The sequence below is a fragment of the Typopeltis vanoorti genome, chromosome 20, assembly GCF_054136105.1.
Source record: "Typopeltis vanoorti isolate ZY-2024b chromosome 20, IOZ_Tvanoo_1.0, whole genome shotgun sequence".
NCBI classification, from domain to species: domain Eukaryota; kingdom Metazoa; phylum Arthropoda; class Arachnida; order Uropygi; family Thelyphonidae; genus Typopeltis; species Typopeltis vanoorti.
This window is the reverse complement of record NC_143568.1, coordinates 107938113-107956693: the sequence shown is the minus strand read 5'-3', so window position 1 is coordinate 107956693 and position 18581 is coordinate 107938113. Positions and strand designations below refer to the sequence as shown.

At 33.1% G+C, this 18581-nt stretch overlaps 1 protein-coding gene across 2 annotated transcripts in view; it reads left to right on the top strand.

The window, feature by feature from the left end:
- The window catches only part of 128up (GTP-binding protein 128up), a 79243-nt gene that overhangs the window by 51693 nt on the left and 8969 nt on the right, over positions 1-18581 (top strand). For both annotated transcript variants that reach the window (XM_090409994.1, XM_090409995.1), the window contains exons 6-7: positions 3868-3980; positions 12056-12178. In XM_090409994.1, the coding sequence (XP_090266120.1) occupies positions 3868-3980; positions 12056-12178 (236 nt within the window). The remainder of the gene's footprint in view (positions 1-3867; positions 3981-12055; positions 12179-18581) is intronic.

Genomic DNA, 18581 nt, shown 5'->3' with positions numbered 1-18581 from the left:
CGCAATTCAGATACTTACCATATTTGCTGGCATATAAGATGCACCGGCGTATAGAACGCACCTCCTTTTTTTGTATACATTTTTTAGGAAAAAACTTTATCACTGAATATTATAATGAATTTACAGTATTTCAAATATAAAGTAATAAATAGGTCTACTTTCAACAAATACCTAATCTAAATCTAACTAGCAAAGAGTACCTACTTTTTAATCTTCTTCGTCAAAACCCAGAAATTCATCTCCAGAGCTAAATGAAGAGACACTTGAAACCTCTTCTAAATCAGAATCTAAGTCCTCATACAACAAATTGTCCTCTGTACCATCCAATGCATTACTAATTCCACACTTCTTAAATGATTTAACCACTGTCTCAGTTTTCACAGCATCCCATGAAGCTTTGACCCACTCACAAACTTGCGAAATGCTAGGCCTCTTCCTTCTCCCTGATGGCATAACTTCAAAATCTGAAGACTGCATCCAGCTGTTCCACTTCTTCATAAATCCCTTAAATGGTTTATTAATACAGACATCTAAAGGTTGAAGCTGACTAGTTAGACTTCCTGGAATTACAGCTAACTGAGTTTTCAATTCCTTGAGTTTATTTGCAACATCGTCTGTTCTGTGAGAACGAAACTGATTCCATACTAGCATGGCAGGCTTCTTCAGCAGTCCACCAGGGCCAGTCAATGGAAATACAAGGAAATGAGTGATCACAGAAGGAAGACTAAAAGAACGGATTACCAAGACGTGAGACAACTGAGATTAGGTATTAGTGACAGAACAGAGTTACTACCCTGAAAGGACGTTACCTCACTATAGGCATAGAGAACAAATGCTTCCTTATGTTAGAAATAACAAGGATCCAAGAGGAAATACAGAGAGAAATAAAAATATAAAACATGATAACAAATCAGGCTTGGTTCAAACTATTAACTATTTAAGAACTCAAAAAGGAGATGAGAAGTCTGATTCCTCCACTAAAAGGACTTGTGTGAAAAATTTTTCTTAAAAGAAAAATTTTCAGTGAAAGGGTAGGCCTTTGTTAAGTTGTGAATGAAGATATTTTATATGTTTTAATACTTCATTCACATTTAACATAATCTACCATGTCATAAGCAAGACTTGTAAATATTATTTGTTGTTAGTCTCTTGCTTGTAATATATTATTCATATAAATGCTTCGAGTTTTGTTTGTTATTAATTAATTATTTAATCTTAGAATATGTAATAATAATGAAAAGACTATATAAATATGTCATTCATTTTATTTAGTTTATTCTATAAAAGTTATTATAAGAAATTGTGTATAAGTAAATTTAAATGTATATTATATGAATTGTAAAATATCCTCTTATTATGTTTCTGTATGTAAGAGTGATTTTATGTAATTCTTCTAAATGCATTTGATTGGCTGCTGAAGGAGAAACGGAGTTTGTTTTTAGTCAGCGCATGTTTAGAACGTGAATGGCTGTGATATGGAGTGAAGCCAGTAGATGTAAGCTGAACTGGCTAGAATTGGATTTTGGTGGGAAGAATGAACGATTTTAATTGGAAAACGAAAGTAAAAAAGGGGAGAAGCGTTCAGGACAGCAAGGTCCTGAACGCTTCTTCAAGGAGTGAAGTAATGGGTGGCACGAAGGGGATTTGGAAATGCCGTAAATAGATTAAGAAAGGACCGGGAAATTAATAGGCAATTTGGAATATTTCTACGGAATTCTAAAATTACGACGAATTCCAATTGTTTTGAGGAAGAATAGTGCAAAGCTGAATTTAATGAATAGAAGAAAATAAGGAATAAGTAGGTTACCTAAAACGAGTGTGTCAAGATTTGTGAAACTCTATGTTTAATATTTCAGTTATTATAGTGAAGATTTCTTTTGAATAGTGTTACTTCAAAGTAATAGTTAACTACAGTTTTAAGTGTGCCTATAGTAAATCCAGTGTGTAAAAGGTGTAACCCAGTAAGAGTAGTCCTTTTTGTATTTCAGTGTGAAGAAATAAGAGTTAGCTCCGCCTGATATATCTTAACATTAACTGTGGCGTTTTACTAAAAATAACCGAAGTATGAAACTTTAAAGTGTTTCCCCCTTGAAATGATAACTGCCTCATAATTAAATTAAGTGTTTGTTGACTAAGAGAGAATTAGAAATTTCTACCTTAAGAATAATTACTGTAAAATTCTGGAACATTGAACTGTGTGAACCATTTTAAATTATTTGGAAGTATATAGAATTGACAGCTGAATGTTTAATGCCTAATGTTTTGTTTGTTATGAGTATTTGAACTAAGTAGATGTATAAAAGAATTGAATTATCTCATTGAATAGAGACGAGTTGTGATAATAGTATTTAAGTGCTGGAGAATAAGATCTGTAAATTTAACTTTAATCTTTAAACCAAACCGAGTGGCTACTAGTGTCTCAGAGATATTTTGATTATTGTTCAATTAGATTATCTTGCTTAGAAAATTATGCTTAAATGTACATGTTCTATAACTCTGTATTAAATGTTTATTTTATTGAATTCATTTGTTGTTTGCCTGATTTTTCTTCATTGCACCACTCATGAAACTTATTCGAACCTTGCGGAAGCCTTAAATGATAATATTAACCTCGGCCTGTATAAAGTGAGATTGCAAAAGTTAGTTGATGATTGATTCCTCTGTATTATATCGACTAATCTGAATGTAGGGTGACGCAGTATAATATAAATTTCCTTAAATTCGGATCAGTATCAACCCGCATCTAACAAAATAAAAACGGAATTTAAAGAAATAAGAATAGATCCAACTAACCAACATAAATGGATCAATTAGCAAGATGGACGACACAACAATAGTAACACTTTTAGTGCCCTTGGAATCTACAGTTTTGTTTGAGGGCACATCAAAAGTCATCGGAACCTCGTCTATGTTTCCTATTTGCGCAAGTTCAAAATTTTCTCGTTTCCTTGCGTTAATGATGAATCAATGAAATTCAATCGTTTTTTCTTCATATTCAGCTGACATCTTTTGTGATATTTTTGTTTTAGTTTGCATAAATGGCTGGTGTCTCTTCATGAATCTTGACAGACTTTATGTTCTTAGGAAGGACCTCCCACGATGAGTCTTTTGACTGCATGGAGGCACCTGAGTAATAATAATTTGAATACAGGTCTTTCCAACCAAACAGCATCGTCATCACTGACCGAGTTTGTTGGCAGCAGATATGTAATTGCCTAATTGCTGAAACTGTGTATGTGTGCATCTGTAAACACTGTAGTAAAGCATTGAATACATATTATTGGAAATAAGTATCCTACGGCAACCCAGGTCTTACCAACCATACGGCACATCTAGCTGTTTGATGCAACAATTTAATTGCTCCAATTTTGCATTTGTGAACACTGCATTGAATGCATGTTATTGAGTCCTAAAGCATCGATAGCTTCGTAGTAACTTCCATGATAATGAGCCTGCAGAAAAAAGATGGGAGGTCACTCTGAATTTTCCCTAGTCACCACTAACTGCAAGAACTTTTATTACGTTATTTTTATAGCCACTTCTTGAGTTAACTGATTTTTGATGGCAAATAGTTTTTTTTTCCCAGAATAAACTTGGATTTTTAATCTCACAACTAGCTAAATACAGAATGGCATGGAAATGCTCAATATCAGCACTGGGGAAAGGAGGAGATTGGTATCTACTGATTTCTAAAAAGCTAAAACCAAGTGTGTTGCCTGTTCCCTTGAAAATGAAAAGGTGTTAGGGAATTTATATTTTTATTTATATGTTGTATTTTTGCAGTAATAAATTGTAAAATATGCCATTTACCTGCTCTGCCAATGATGGTGCTATTTTTTTTATTTTTTTTATTTTTATTTTTAATAGGAGCTTGATATCATTTACAAGATACCTCACTGTGTTCCAATTTCTGCTCATCACAAATGGAATTTTGATGACTTGCTTGAAAGAACTTGGGATTATTTAAAACTAATTAGAATGTAAGTGCATTTATTAATTTGTTGATGAAAACAAATGTTCTACATTTGCTTAAAAGGAAAATTTTTAAGTTCTTAAAAATGCATGAATAAAAGAATTCCATATTCTTAAGAGCCTCCATAATTTTATCTAAACGAAATATGCATTAATGAAAAGATTTAGCAGATTCTGCAAGAAAAGGTTTTCATACACTAAATAAAGTTAATTTCTTTCATGTTCTTAACTCATTGCAATACATTTCATTCTAAAGGTACCTTCTTCAAAAAAAAAAAAAAAATCAGCTAATGCCTTTTTATTCCCGTATACGGGGAGTAGGCGAGGCCATTTAGCCCTATCTAACTTTTGGAGACTGAGTGGGCAGTTCAATCTCCACTGGTACCAATCAGAGATAGATGGCCCAAGGCTATCACTAATTAAGCAGTACACAGTGAAGAGAGACGGCTCAAATGTGCCGCCATCTCGTGGTCCCTAACCCTAACACAATATATTTAATGTCTGAAATAATGTGGGTTCTACGGTTGATTTTCTTGAGTTTACGGGACGAAAAACCCTAGTTTCCGGGAGGAAAAACCTGCTTGCCCGTGCCAGAGAGCGACTAACTTGGGAACCGGTCGAAAAAAGGCTTAGAAAAATTTCCTCTAGTCGGCGACTAGACTCGAAACCAAGTCTTCCTTCGTGCGGCCAAGCGCCGTGGTGTGCAAATGCCACATCCGCTGAGCTACACAGGCTCTAGGTACCTTCTTTTATTAGCTTATTAGGTATCTTAATACATTCATCTGAATTATTGGGGGAGGCTTGTTCTTTCTTGTGCTCAAAGTTATTGATATTAAGTAAGATGATTTCAATTTTTCAGCTTCCTCTTCAGCAAGCTTGTCAGCCTCTTGAGCATGTCCTATTTTTGTGTCCTATGCATTATTGACATGAGTACATAAACATTAAATGTAAGAGCTGAACTGAAATTGTCATCTTTTTCATGTGATATTCAGCATATTTCAGTAAAAATGAATGAAAATTAAATATAAATTCAGTGATTTCACAGTTCATCTAAAATATATTGTTTTGTACATATTCATTTTCTTTCATGTTTCATAATTATAAATAATATTATTTACAATACCAACATGAACAATACCAACTACTACAGGTGCTTAAAAGCACCTGTAGTTGGTATTGTTCATGTTTTTCTTATTTTCTCATTATTTCTTATTACTTCTGTGGTATTGTTTAGTTTATTCCAACTCCATTTTGTCTTATATTTCAATTTATCACCAATGCTTTTAAAATTTTAGAATACTTGAAAACAGAAAAAAAATAATTTTCAAGACCATTAATCAAGTTTTGAAACATTAATTCTGGTTTTCAGTTGAAGTGCAAATAATTTCTGCAGTCTTCATTTCATTCAATTTGGGGATTATTTAATGTATTTATTTACATTTTCTTCACTTGGGTCTAGCATATAGTATAATTTTTTTCGCCATACCTCAAAAAAAAAAAAAAAAATCAAGCCATGTTCTGTACCTTTCATTCTTTTGATTGACACTTTTTTTTTTTGCAGAATCAGCTTAAATATTGAGGTTTAGTCTTTACCATCAATTTTGATATGATATATGCCAAAATAATCTGAGATTCAGTTTCATTCCATTTCAGATTATAATAAGTCTGTTTTACTGATTTAATATGACTAATGCTATGATGAATATAGCTAAACAAAATGAGGAAACTATAATACAATGGTCTCTCAATCATCTAGTCACATTCACATGAAGAAATGACAGACTGCTATACTGAGATTTCAGTTATTAGAGGAAAGGAGTGTCCTGGGTTTGATTCTCGTTGTCAATGTGAGGAGCTCAAGGATCTTTCTCAGACATAGCCAAGTTAGCCGGTATTGGGCATGGACAGCAAGGTTTTTCTCTCCAGTTTATCTGTGGTTTTTCCTCCGGCAAGCAAGCAAACCGGCCCCGTGAACACACAGATTACAGTCAAGAATACTTAAGACCCAGCCATAGGCCTGATTCATCAGCTATGCTGGTCCCGAGCCCGGATAAAATTTGGGGGGATTGAGATGGTGCCGTACTTCCCCGTAAAAGGGGCCTCACGGCCGTTATATAAGCATATGAATAAAATAAAAGTTATTAGAGAGCTGGATAAACAATAAAACTGTTTTAATTACATAAAAAATAGCCATTTCCTGTATAGCTGTTGAAAGTTTTTTGCTTGATTATACTATAAGTTAAAGATGCCAAGAAATTATATTCTTGGTTTCATTCACTATCCAAGTGTAACCAAACAAAGTTTGTGTGTGAAGTAACTTCATGACTGGGCTACTTGTATATAGAGGCTAATGACTTCGCATCAATTGCCTTAGTATCCCATAATGCATTATGGGAAGGGCCATTACCCAGACCGTTTTCAACTTTCATTTAGGTCTCATTAATGGGAGCCAGACCCAGAAGTGGTGATACCAAGATTGAAGTAATGTAGAAGTCATATTTCCATATACAAGTAGTCGAAAGGTGTCACACCGTATTACTAAAATACTCTGGACTAGAGATAAATGTTGAAAGACTTTTTCACTTGGTTATTCTATAAATTAAAGATACCAAAAATATAATTTGCTCTTTTAAAACCTTTTAACATAGCTGTGGTGTGACATGAAAGACTGTACATGAGCTAGATCATCAATGATGGTGGCATTCAACACAATCATACTAACTGAGCTATATCTCATTACATAAGCAGTACTGAATCATTTAGTTTGTGATCTGAACTTGTTTAAAAGCCAAATTACTTGGTTTCACATTGCAAGGCTGAAAAATAAGATGGCTGTTAGTTTTTTCATTGTAAAAACAAATCTTAATTATTGTACCAATGTAAATGATTTGATGACAGCTGTTAGACATCAGCATCAATGAGAAGAATGGAGACTGTTCATTGATGCATCAGAATTAAATTTAAAAAGAGTTCTTTAAATGCAGTGTGTATTTCCTTCTATTCACCATTGATCATTTAGTATAAGGGATCTATATGAAAATATAGAATACCTTCTAAATTGCCATGAATGTTAAAATGTGTAACTGGAACATGGAGATTTCAAAGGCATAGCTCTTTTATTAAGAATGCAAATAGGTACACTATATACTGCTGTTTTTATGTGAATGAGCCATACAAGCTAAGTCCCATTACAACATTATGAGAAATTGGTCAAGCAGGCAACCAATAAAAGGATAGAAAACTTGGTCCATGCATTATGTTCTACATAATGCATGGACCATAAAATCAAAGGCTGTGTGCAGTGTCCATCTGTAAACAGAAATAAAAATCAGTGATGATGAAATAGAATAAGTGAATCATTACATACCATGGAAGTGGTCAAAGACAAGGAGTACTGTCATGCTTGCTGAAAGTATTTGGAAAATTACAGTCAATGTTTAAAAGCCAATTCCCACTATGCCTACAAAGGAAATTTTTTATTTGAAGGGGAATACTTTTTGATAAAAGGTTAATGATCAGAAATGGAGTATTTAATTGATTATTAAGAATTATAAAACACATGCAAAGATTAAAAAAACTGACTAGTTTTACCATAGATTACTTTTGGTTTCTTCAGGAAAAAAAATATAAATTTCTGCTTGATAGTCTCCATGTATTTTCTATTATTTTTACTATTCTTGTCACTTCACTTGTTAATTTATATTTTGTATTTGCAAGCATCATTTATATATTTTACTCAGAAGAAGCGCCCACAAGTAATCTGTGGTGAAATTAGTTTCTTTTAATTTTTGTATGTATTTTATAATTGTTTACTGACTGAATAAATACCCAGTTTCTCATCATTAAGGAAAGTTTTTTGCAAGTGCATTTGTGATCATCTGGATGGTAAGCTCAGACTGGCAGACCATACTCTGGACATTCCTTCATACAGGATTAAATGGAAAAGACAGCTATGCTGCATAGAAGATGCTATAGGTTTTGAAAAACTATTTTTAGAATCGGGATCAGCCGTGAAGCCTTCTCCCAACTTTAACAAGTCATTAATTTAAATTAAAGATGCCAAGAAATTCTTGGTTTCATCCTTTATCCAGTGTAAGCAAAACAAAGTTTGCGCATGATGTCACTTCAAGACTGGAGGCTACTTGTATATATAGGCTAATGACTTCACATCAATTGCCTTAGACATGCATTATGGCAAGGGACACTCCCCAGACCAGTTTGATCTTTATTGAGGTCTCATCAGTGGGAGCCAGACCCAGAAGTGATTCCAAGATCGAAATAATGCAGAAGTCATATTTCTATATACAAGTAGTCAAAAGGTGTCAAATCTTATTACTAAAATACTTTGGATTAGAGACAGATATTGAAATGTTTTTTACTTTTTTATGCTATAAATTAAAGATGTTAAGAAATTAACTTTGTTTTGCTTACACTTGGATAAAGGATGAAACCAGAATATAATTTCTTGGCATCTTTAATTTATAATATAACCAAGTGAAAAAACTTTCAAAGTCATTAATTTGCCAAAATATCTTGGAGAATATCATTCTAAGACCACATGGCTTTTCAGAATTAATTTTGTTTTCATCGGGAGCCCTAGAGTTAGAGCATTAGTTCCTTTTTCATTTACAGTTTTAATTGTTTGTACAACTATATTTAATTAAGTGCTGTTTTACCACATTTGTAATTTGTGCTCTGAAGATGCTGGTTGGAAATCCAGTGAAATGTTAGTAAAAATTGGCCAAAAAAGGATAGAGCATGGAATCAATTACAGCAGTATCAATTTGTTTGCAGATTTTTCCTTCTCAAGGAAAGTGCTTGCATATATAGTAAATTTGAATAATTCCAAAATGTTGGAGGGGGGGGGTTACTTTATTAAATCAAGAATCTCTGTTATTATAATCAAGAGTTACTATGTACAGTGTTATCAAGAGACTGTTACAAGGATGCACATTATCTTCACTTTTATTCATCATCTATTTGGATCTCATTATAAATGTGAAAGTGGCATAAAACCTATTATTAGAATTAGAGATATCAAACTTAGCTCTTTAAAGCTTTATGCAGATGATGGTGTATGTACTCCTAAACACATCCAGTGCAAGTTTCCATGGTTCTCTAACCAAATTCGTTATGAATATGTAGCTGTTATAGCTGCAACAAATTCGGCATGAAAATCAGTAATAAAAATCCCAAAACTATGAAAATAGGCAGGAACAGCTGCATGCTCAGTGAGAACCTATAGAACAAGTAAAATATTTCAGCTATTTAGATACGGTTTTTAGTGAGGATGGCAAATAAATTTTGAAATAGACTACAGAATAAGCAAAGCTGTTGTGGTGGGAAGCCAGTTGAATAAATTTATGTGAAATAAGAGGGAAATTAGCCAAAACACTAAACTAGCAATACAAGACAATGTTCAAAACCATTTTTAAGTTATGGAGTTGGGATCCATAATGGGTTAAAAATAAAGCACTTGATCAAAAGAGTAGAGACCACGTATATGAGAGTTCTGAGAAATATTAGGGGAATGAACTGATGGCATCAACGGCAGAATCATATTAAAAATGAAAATATTAGTCGACATCGTTAACAGAATGTGTGAGCAGAGCTAATCTAAGGTGGTATGACCACCTAAATAGAATTGGTCAAGAAAGGTTAGCAAAGCAGAGGTATGATTTCAAAATGGCAGGAAAGAGACCCAGAAGAAGACCAAGGACTAAGCAGACGACTAATTCGGTCAGAAATGACTTAGAAGAATGAAATGTTAGATATGACAATATCAGAGTGCTCACAAGTAATAGACTAAATTGAAAGGCAAATGATTAAGTTTATATCAATATTAATATAAACTTAATCATGATCCCATGATCCAAGTGTTATTTCCAAGACAACAATGCCCCCAAAGTTTGCCTTCATGCTCTTCCATGATGGTGATTATGCTTGCCATAGATGTTGAACATCTATGGCAAGCATAAGCACCAGATTTGAACATTATTGAACCACTGTGGTCAGTTTTGGAGACTAGAATAAGAAACAGATTCTCCCCTCTAACATCTTTAAAACAATTGAAGATGTTCTTCAAAAAGACTGGTACAAAATTCCACCAGAAACTATTCAAAACTTGAGTCCATTCCAAGAATAATTCAAGCTGTATCGAAGGCAAAAGGTGGTCCAATACCATATTAATAAAGAAATATGTATGTATAACAAGTTTCCATTATTTTGTCTAATCCCTGTATATCATCAATGGATTAATCATATTAAAAATGAAGATATTAGAAAAGAACTTTGCCAGTCAGTATAGACAAAGCCCTTTGGTCAGAAAGACTTGAGTTCGATTCCCATCAGTAATGTGAAGAACCTTTATCAGATCTTTTCAACTAAAGGTGAGTTAGTTGGTCTCATACAGAGGTGCAGGATTTTTCATAGGACCAGTTTGCCTGTTTTGAGGGTAAGGAAGGCAATGGGAAACCACCTTATTCCATAATCATTATTCCTTAGTAAAGTAGCCTATTGCTATCCCACCAACCATTAGGTTGAGGAAAGAAGAAGAAAAGAACTTAGAATTATCAGCATTCAAGAATATGTGAGCAGAGATAATCTCAGGTACTGTAGTATGGTCACTTAAACACAGTTGGAAAAAAAAGATTAGCAAACAAATGTTTGATACTTTCATGCTAAGATAGAACAAAGTCTAGGTAGATTGATGCAGTTAGCAGTACCTTAGATAGCTGAAATGTTATTTGAGAATGTTGAAGATTTAGATGCTCCACTAGTTGGTAATGACAGGGCACTTTGTTTGGAAAAGTCTTGTTTTGAATTCCTAGAATGTGAAGACATTTTTTGATTGCTTTTCAACTGAAGGTGAGTTAGCCAGGCTCATATGAAGGTTGCATGAGTTTCTAGGAGTTCCCTTTTCCAGAAACTGGTTTGTCATCCTGCAAGATAGTAAAACTGGCTAGTAAATACATGCAATATATATATGTATGTATATATGCATATGTACATGGAATGAGACATAGCAGACTTTGTAAATAATCACCAGCTCTGTTGTAGTGTTACATAGTATTGGACATAATAGGTCACTAATCTGGTTAAGATGATGAAGACCTGAGAAATGACAGATTAATCATCATTATCATCATCATGTGTCTGATATGTACCCTCAAGGGGTGTACAGGATATGATAGTATTACATGACAAACTTCCATCATTGCTAACTTCCTATCTGCAATTTTCCTCCAAATCAATCTGTTACCTGTCAAGACTCCCACATTATCAGATCTTATATTTCTCTATTCTAATGCACTTTTTACTGTATCAATCTCAATGCTGGATTAAACCCTGTGGAAGTCCCTAGGCAGTTGAAATCTTGTAGTGGGGGGGGGGCCTCACAAATTATCTCCTAATACATTTTTAATTAACAACCAACAATTTTAATAAACCAATTTTATTACACAAAACAAACATTAACAATTATTAATGTTATTAAACAAATAAACATATTATGTTATTAACAATAATTATTAAACAATATTACACAATATTATTGAACAAAAAGTAAGGAATTTTTAATTGTAATAAACAAACAAAACTATATTTCTGGAGGTTTCTCATGCATGTGCTCTAGTGGGATAACATTAATGTAAAGTTTTTGTTTCTTTATGTTGATTCATTTTTTCTATCTTTTGGAAACAATTTAAGAAAGCTTGATTGTAATTTTCTTTCAAGATCAAATCAATATTATTTTGATCCGTTGTTGTGGGGGGCCCCTAAACGGTTTTGGGCCCATAGGCTGGTGCCTACTCTGCCTATTTGATAATCTGGTACTGATCAATCCACCTATATCTTGGTCTTCCTGTGGGTCTTTTTCCTGCCAACCTGGCAGAGAACACTTGTTTTGCTAATCTTTCCTATTCTGTGTTTAAGTGACCATACCACCTGAGATTAACTCTGCTAACACATTCCTAAATATTTATTATATCATTTTGTTATTTATTAAAAATTACAAATTTCATGTAATATAATATCAGTTGATCTTTTTAACTAAATTAGAGACTGGTTTCATCTGTTTTTACAGATATACTAAGCCCAAGGGTCAATTACCAGATTATGAAGCACCTGTCATTCTTAATCAAGATAGAAGAACAATTGAAGATTTTTGCAATAAATTGCATAGGTCCATTATAAAAGAATTTAAATAGTAAGTTAATTTTATCACTTAGTAAATATTCAGTAAATACTATATGCAATAAACCTAAGTTATCATTAGTGAGATTATTAAAGAGTTGAATCTAGATTATTGAGAGGAAACTGTGCATTGGACCATAAGAAAGATGGAGAACTTACTAGGTGTCTGATCCAGCATTTAATCCACACCTTCCTACAGTGTACTATATTGATTAAAGAATTCACTTGAATGCTGTATAAAAATGGATGGATTGATTTCGAACTTAGCTATCCCTTGTATTCACATTGATTGAAACTACATACACATGGTATATGTATATAGATGGTATAACATGATTAGTTTGATCAGTCGCATGGTAAAACACATCTGTTTCATGTATCAAGAAATCAGAATAAACAATGAATACTCAACTATATAGAACCTCCATAGCTCAGTCAATATAGACAAAGCCCTTTGATCGGAAAGACCTGGGTTTGATTCCCGTCAGTGACATGAGGAACCTTTATCTAATCTCTTTCAGTGAAAGGTGAGTTAGCCAGCTTCATATGGAGGTATGGGTTTTTTCACTTGGAAACTCAGGTTTTTTGTCTCCCAGAACAGGCAAACTAACCGCATTAACACACATACGGATTACAGTCATGAATACTGCCCTTAGGGGATACAGCAAGGAGTGACCAACTGGCTGCATTACAATTTGTTATGAACCCCTCATTAGGGGACTGTACCCACCCTAAATGGATGGATGAGACTAATCATTCAACTCAACTATTGTAAAAACTTCTGCAGAATTCTTGTAGTAATGGTGGAGCTAGAAGAGGAATTAAATACCATATTGACCAAAACTGGTGTTACACAGAGAAAAATCAAAATAGTTGGCATTTTTGTACTTTAATAAAAAGATTATTTATTCAGGTAATACAGGATAAGAGAGAGAAGGGATAGTTATAACCAGAGCTTGACTCACATGTATCAAGTAGATTTTGTCAACTGGCTAGTAGCTGCAAGAAATTATCAAAATAAATATTTTTTATTTAAAAATAACTTTCTAAACAAAATCTTTTAACTTTAAGAAAACATGAAGAATATGCATAATATAAAGGGCTATTCTACTAAAAAAAAATTAATGTAAAAAATTATATTTTCCAAAAAAATCAATGTTATTTTTATGTTCTTCCTGTATTTATTATTTATTGACTTCTTGGAATATGATTCTTGCACAAAGGAGATGTTCTTGATACAGCACCACTGATCACTATATGAAACTCCAATTAACTAACTGGGACATTAGAACACGGGGGTGGTGGGGGGGATCTTGGGTGAGTACATTTTTTTTTTCATGGCGAGTAGGATTTGTATAATTTGTCAAGCCCTGTTTATAATATTTAATGGTGTAATGAAGATAAACTTCTTGATTGAGAGACATTTCCAGATGAAATAAAGAAATTGGACGGGACATCTCATTTGTACTTGTGATCCCAAACTGTGCTAGTATGGCAAGGCTAATAATTTAAGCATTAGTTGATTTATGCTCAGATTATTAAGCATTGTTCCAACATAAAGATATGCATAAATTAGCATGACGCTAACTCACAAGCGAAAGTTTTATTGATTGATGCAAAGAAGTATCACATGAAATGGGGAGAGGGGGGTATTTGAATAAGAATCAAACTTGAAGTTTCATGTGTGAATGAGTGTATGATTAAAAGTTTGAAAACAAGAACCAAACCTGAGATATTCTATATCAGAATATGAAGAAAATATTAAAATATTGACTGCAGGACAGAAAAATAAAAATTCCTGAGGGGTACAAGTCAGGAGCAGTTCACAAAAAAAAAAAAAAAAAAGAAAAAAGAAAGAATTTCTTAGCTGCTTTTTTAATTATTATTATTATTTATATGGGTTACACATACTAGCACAGTTTGGGATCACAGGTAGGTCTGCAATGAGTCAAGAGTCATTGCAGGAGACCTACTCTATCCATTAACACAATACCTGTCATACAGCTCACTGTTGGGGCGCTCACAACCATCTTTGTCAGTCCATTTCACTCATTCACCACTCTCCAAATAAAGAATCTAGTCCACACACTCTTACACAACTTCCAAATGGGACCCCTTTTTATTTCCCCTTACTCTCTATGTATTGAAATATTTCTTTTGTGTCAATCTTATAGGATACCTTTAGTAACTTATAAGTTTCTATCATATCCCCACTTCTCCACCTCTCAGCTAAACTCCGCAACCCACACACCCTCAATCTATCCTGATAGGAAACTTTCTACAGACCTGTTACCAGCTTGGTCACTTGTCTCTGAATCCTCCACCACCTCCTGATCCCCAAGAATCACACGTGACCAAATCTTGCTCAGTAATCAACATGTGACTGAATCATAGCCTTATAAAGAGGGATAATAACCTCCCTATCTTTACTTATCAATGTGTTTTTCAGCATCCAAGTAATCCTCTGAGCTATTTTGCCAGCTCTTGCAATATGTCCTCTGAATTTCAAATCTCTATCCATCATCACCCCCCAATTGCTAGCCTTATCAATCTCCTGTAAATCAATACTATCAATATGATACAAAGTGTGTGATCTTTTCATCTCGAAGTGCATTACCTTACACTTTACAATATTGAATTGATAACCATTGTCTTTTGCTCACACTGCCAATTTATTTAACTTATCCTGTAAAATATCTACATCACCTTTATCAACTGTTGCCCTCCCTAGTTTTGCATCATCAGCAAATAATTGAATATCCCCCTTCAAATCTTGTGCTATATGATAAATTATATAAATAAAATAAAAAACTTAAATTTAAAAATTAAAAAAAAAAGAAGCTAAGAAATGATTTCTTAGCTTTTTAGTGGTAGAAGATTACCACAAAAGAGGTGATGTGTAAAAACTGAAGACAAGGATATTCTTGAATGTCTGGAATAATTACAGGTATCCCTTGCTTAATGGGATTTGATTAATGCGCCGAAATTAATTGCGGCAATCCCTTGATATACGTGCCTTTAACCCTGCAGAGCTCACAGCTGATCTGACAGATACATGCAAAATGTTTAATATAAATATTCTTACACAATTCAGTATATAGCTTGGAGGTCATGAGTAGCTGTGCATTCATATGTTATGAGTGATATTCCACACTGTTTTTTTGCTGTCAGTTTGGTTTAACACATGTTATGTAAAGGTTTGTTATTTGACAGTAAATTGTATCTGAGAGATACCGCGACCTCCGATGTCACTATAGTATGGTTTAGTTTTTTTTTTATTATTATTATTATTATTCTTTGTTCAATAATTTCTAGATTGTAACTGAAAATAAAAACCATCATGTATTACTGAAATAGAGAGTCAGAGGCTTATTTATCATACATCTCCTCTAGGAGATGTGCTTCACATTATGGAAAATACTAAGGAAAGTGATCTGGAGCTTACTCCACCTTTACTACGAGTTGTCCATAAGGTTGCTTATGCTTGCATCCACCTAAACTTTTAGTTTCTATATATTCTGCACGAAACTCTTGTAGTTTCTATATTCGGCTATGAAATAATGTTGGATTCAATATCTACTTAATTTGTACCATCATGTATTATATTTGCAGTGTTTTTTTCTTTATGTTTTATTGCTTGTTTGCCAAGGTTTGGAGAGTCATTTTGCTTGTTATCGTAGAATTTATTCTGATAAGAAAAAAACTAAAACTGTTCAAACGACCCCTGATGACTTCTTTTAATAAAAAAATTGCAGTAAATAATGTAGATACAAGTATTTATTAAACATGTATTTTGCATTCATTTTTTATCTTTCCTAAAAGAGTACCATATAAAACGAATTATTAATACAGTAATCGATCATGGACGAATTGTAATTTTTACCATTGATTATTAGACTTGATTAACGCAATTTTGATATAAGCGGTAACATCGAGGGATTTATTAATCGAGGGATACCGGTACTTGGAAAAATTATTAAACAAGGCAGCCAGCATGGCATAATAGAAAATAATTGTCAAACTTTTCAAACTAAGAAAAGTTGATAGTATTAGATGGCTCAAGTAATAGTATTCAGTGTGAAATATACAGTTGACTCTCTCCACAGCAAACTTATAGGGCCCACCAGGATAGTTTGTAAATTGTGAATTTCTTTTAGCATAGCATTGTACCTGCAGGCTTTGATTGGGACTTTTCATCAGTTTGTTATAGTAATCAAATTTGTTATAATGGTATTTGCTATAGTGAGAGACAACTGTACTTAAATATGGAGATATGATTTTGCAGTGGCTGTACTGCATAATTCAAATACCTGGTCAGAAACAGAATCCTACATGATTGGAACAAAGCTTTCATTTCACTAATTTATAAAGAGGGGAAAAAAATGAATTGTAGAGAAATTTCTGTGTTGAATTTTCCAGGAAGATTTCTGTGAGTATACTTGAGAAAATGGCAAGAAAAATTGTGAATCACAAATTAGGTGGGCAGGACCAAATTTTTAAGTTGACACGTGGTCAGAAATTCTTCTTTACTTTGATTTGGTTTATGTTAAAAATAAATAAAAATGAGCAAAATTTTAGTGTCCAATCACTGTTCATGTGATTGATGGACAAAAAAAAAAATTATACAGGAGAATTAAAAAAACCAATTCCCAGCTTTTGTACAGTTTGAAAACACCAGTATAAGTAATATTATATAAACATAAGTTATGTTAGTACATAGTTAAAAAAAAAAAAAAAACTTTATCCAGTTGAGAAATCATGTAGAATTATTAAATATTTAAGATTCGTGGATTGTACAGAACCTTGTTTAAGTGAAGACATTAGTTTATACATTTAGTGCCCACTATAGCAAACTCATGGGAACCACTGAAATAGTTTGTTTCGGTGGATGTTTTGCTATTTTAAGTTCTTTTAACATAGCATTGGTCATGACTTTGGTAAAATGTTACAGTACTTTGTTTAGTGAGAGTTGACTGCATGCCATTTTTTTCTGTATATCTTTATAAATTTTCTTTTCTAAATTAAGATTAAAAATGTATTAGAAATTATAATTCTGTATTTGAAAGTTTATTTATTTTTTGTTTTTTTTTGCCAGAAACAAACATGATGGCACATTATGATGAAATTTTATGCTGACTGGGGGCATCACCTAGCTAAACAAGACTTCCTTCCCACTATTTTTTAGAGAACCAGGGTGAACAGAGAAAAGTCAGTTACTAGAACGAACTCATCAGCAGAATTGAAGATAGCTACCATCAACATTAAAAGCATCAACAGAAAAGAAGTTGAACTGGCAGAAGAACTATAGAGGTACCATGTGGAAAATTAGTATTGCAGAGACAGACTGAAACAGGTGAGATCCTGCTAAATAATAAATATTGAATGTTATATTCAGACAATAGTGGTCATGGAAAGGAAGGAACAGTGATAGCATTCAATACCAAATATGAAGATAGTCTTCTTAATTGGTAGGCAATTTCATGTAAAATTATATAGGCAAATATCAAAATGGAGAATTGGACACTGAAACTTGTCTATAGTTCTGCCAAAGGCTCTCTGAAGGACGAAGTGAAGGAATTTTTGAGTCATTAGAGAAGACAGCTGACATTAAACAGAAAAGTTGGTCTTTGTTGGAGTTCTAAACAGCAGGGCAGGAAATGACTTCCAGACATATAGAAATGTTTCGGGAAAATTTGGCAAAATGAGCAGAGCTAATAATAATAATGGTAAGTGTCACATGGAGAGAAGATACAAGAAAAAAGAAAATTCTTATTGACTATAGTGTTGACAGTGATATTGTCCAGGATACAATTCAGGATACAAGAGTATACAGGGAATTTGAAATGGAGGCAACCATCACTTAGTTTTAGGGGGGAGGGGGTAATAAATGAATGTCATATTTAAAAAAATATATATGTAAGAAAGTTTTTAAAAGAAAGTTGAGCAACTTTTATAAATCACTTGTAGACTTGACTGTACAAATATGAAAAAATTTGTAAGAAATTATGAAAGAAAAAATGAAAGACTTTGAAAACAAAAATCAAACCTTGGTTATGCATTGGCAAACGCTGAAGAAAACACTGATTGACTCAGCTAGGAAAGCATATAGTGAAGTTGTCTGCAAGGATAGAAAAATCAGAACTCCATGAGACACAAGTGTTTAAAACTGCGTTATAGAAAAGAAGAAAGCATATCAAAAATTCTTAACAATAAGCTGGCAGATGCCCTATGATAATTATAGAGAAAAATATAAAAGCTAAGATGTGTAAAAGTGCCTCATTAAAAAGTCATGGGAAGACTTGGGCAAGAATATCAAGAGCAAAATTCTTGCGGCAAAATGTTCTACAGCTATTGATAAATCTTCAAAATGGAGGAAATAGTTGAAACAAAAATTGAAACTAAAGATATTCTGGATG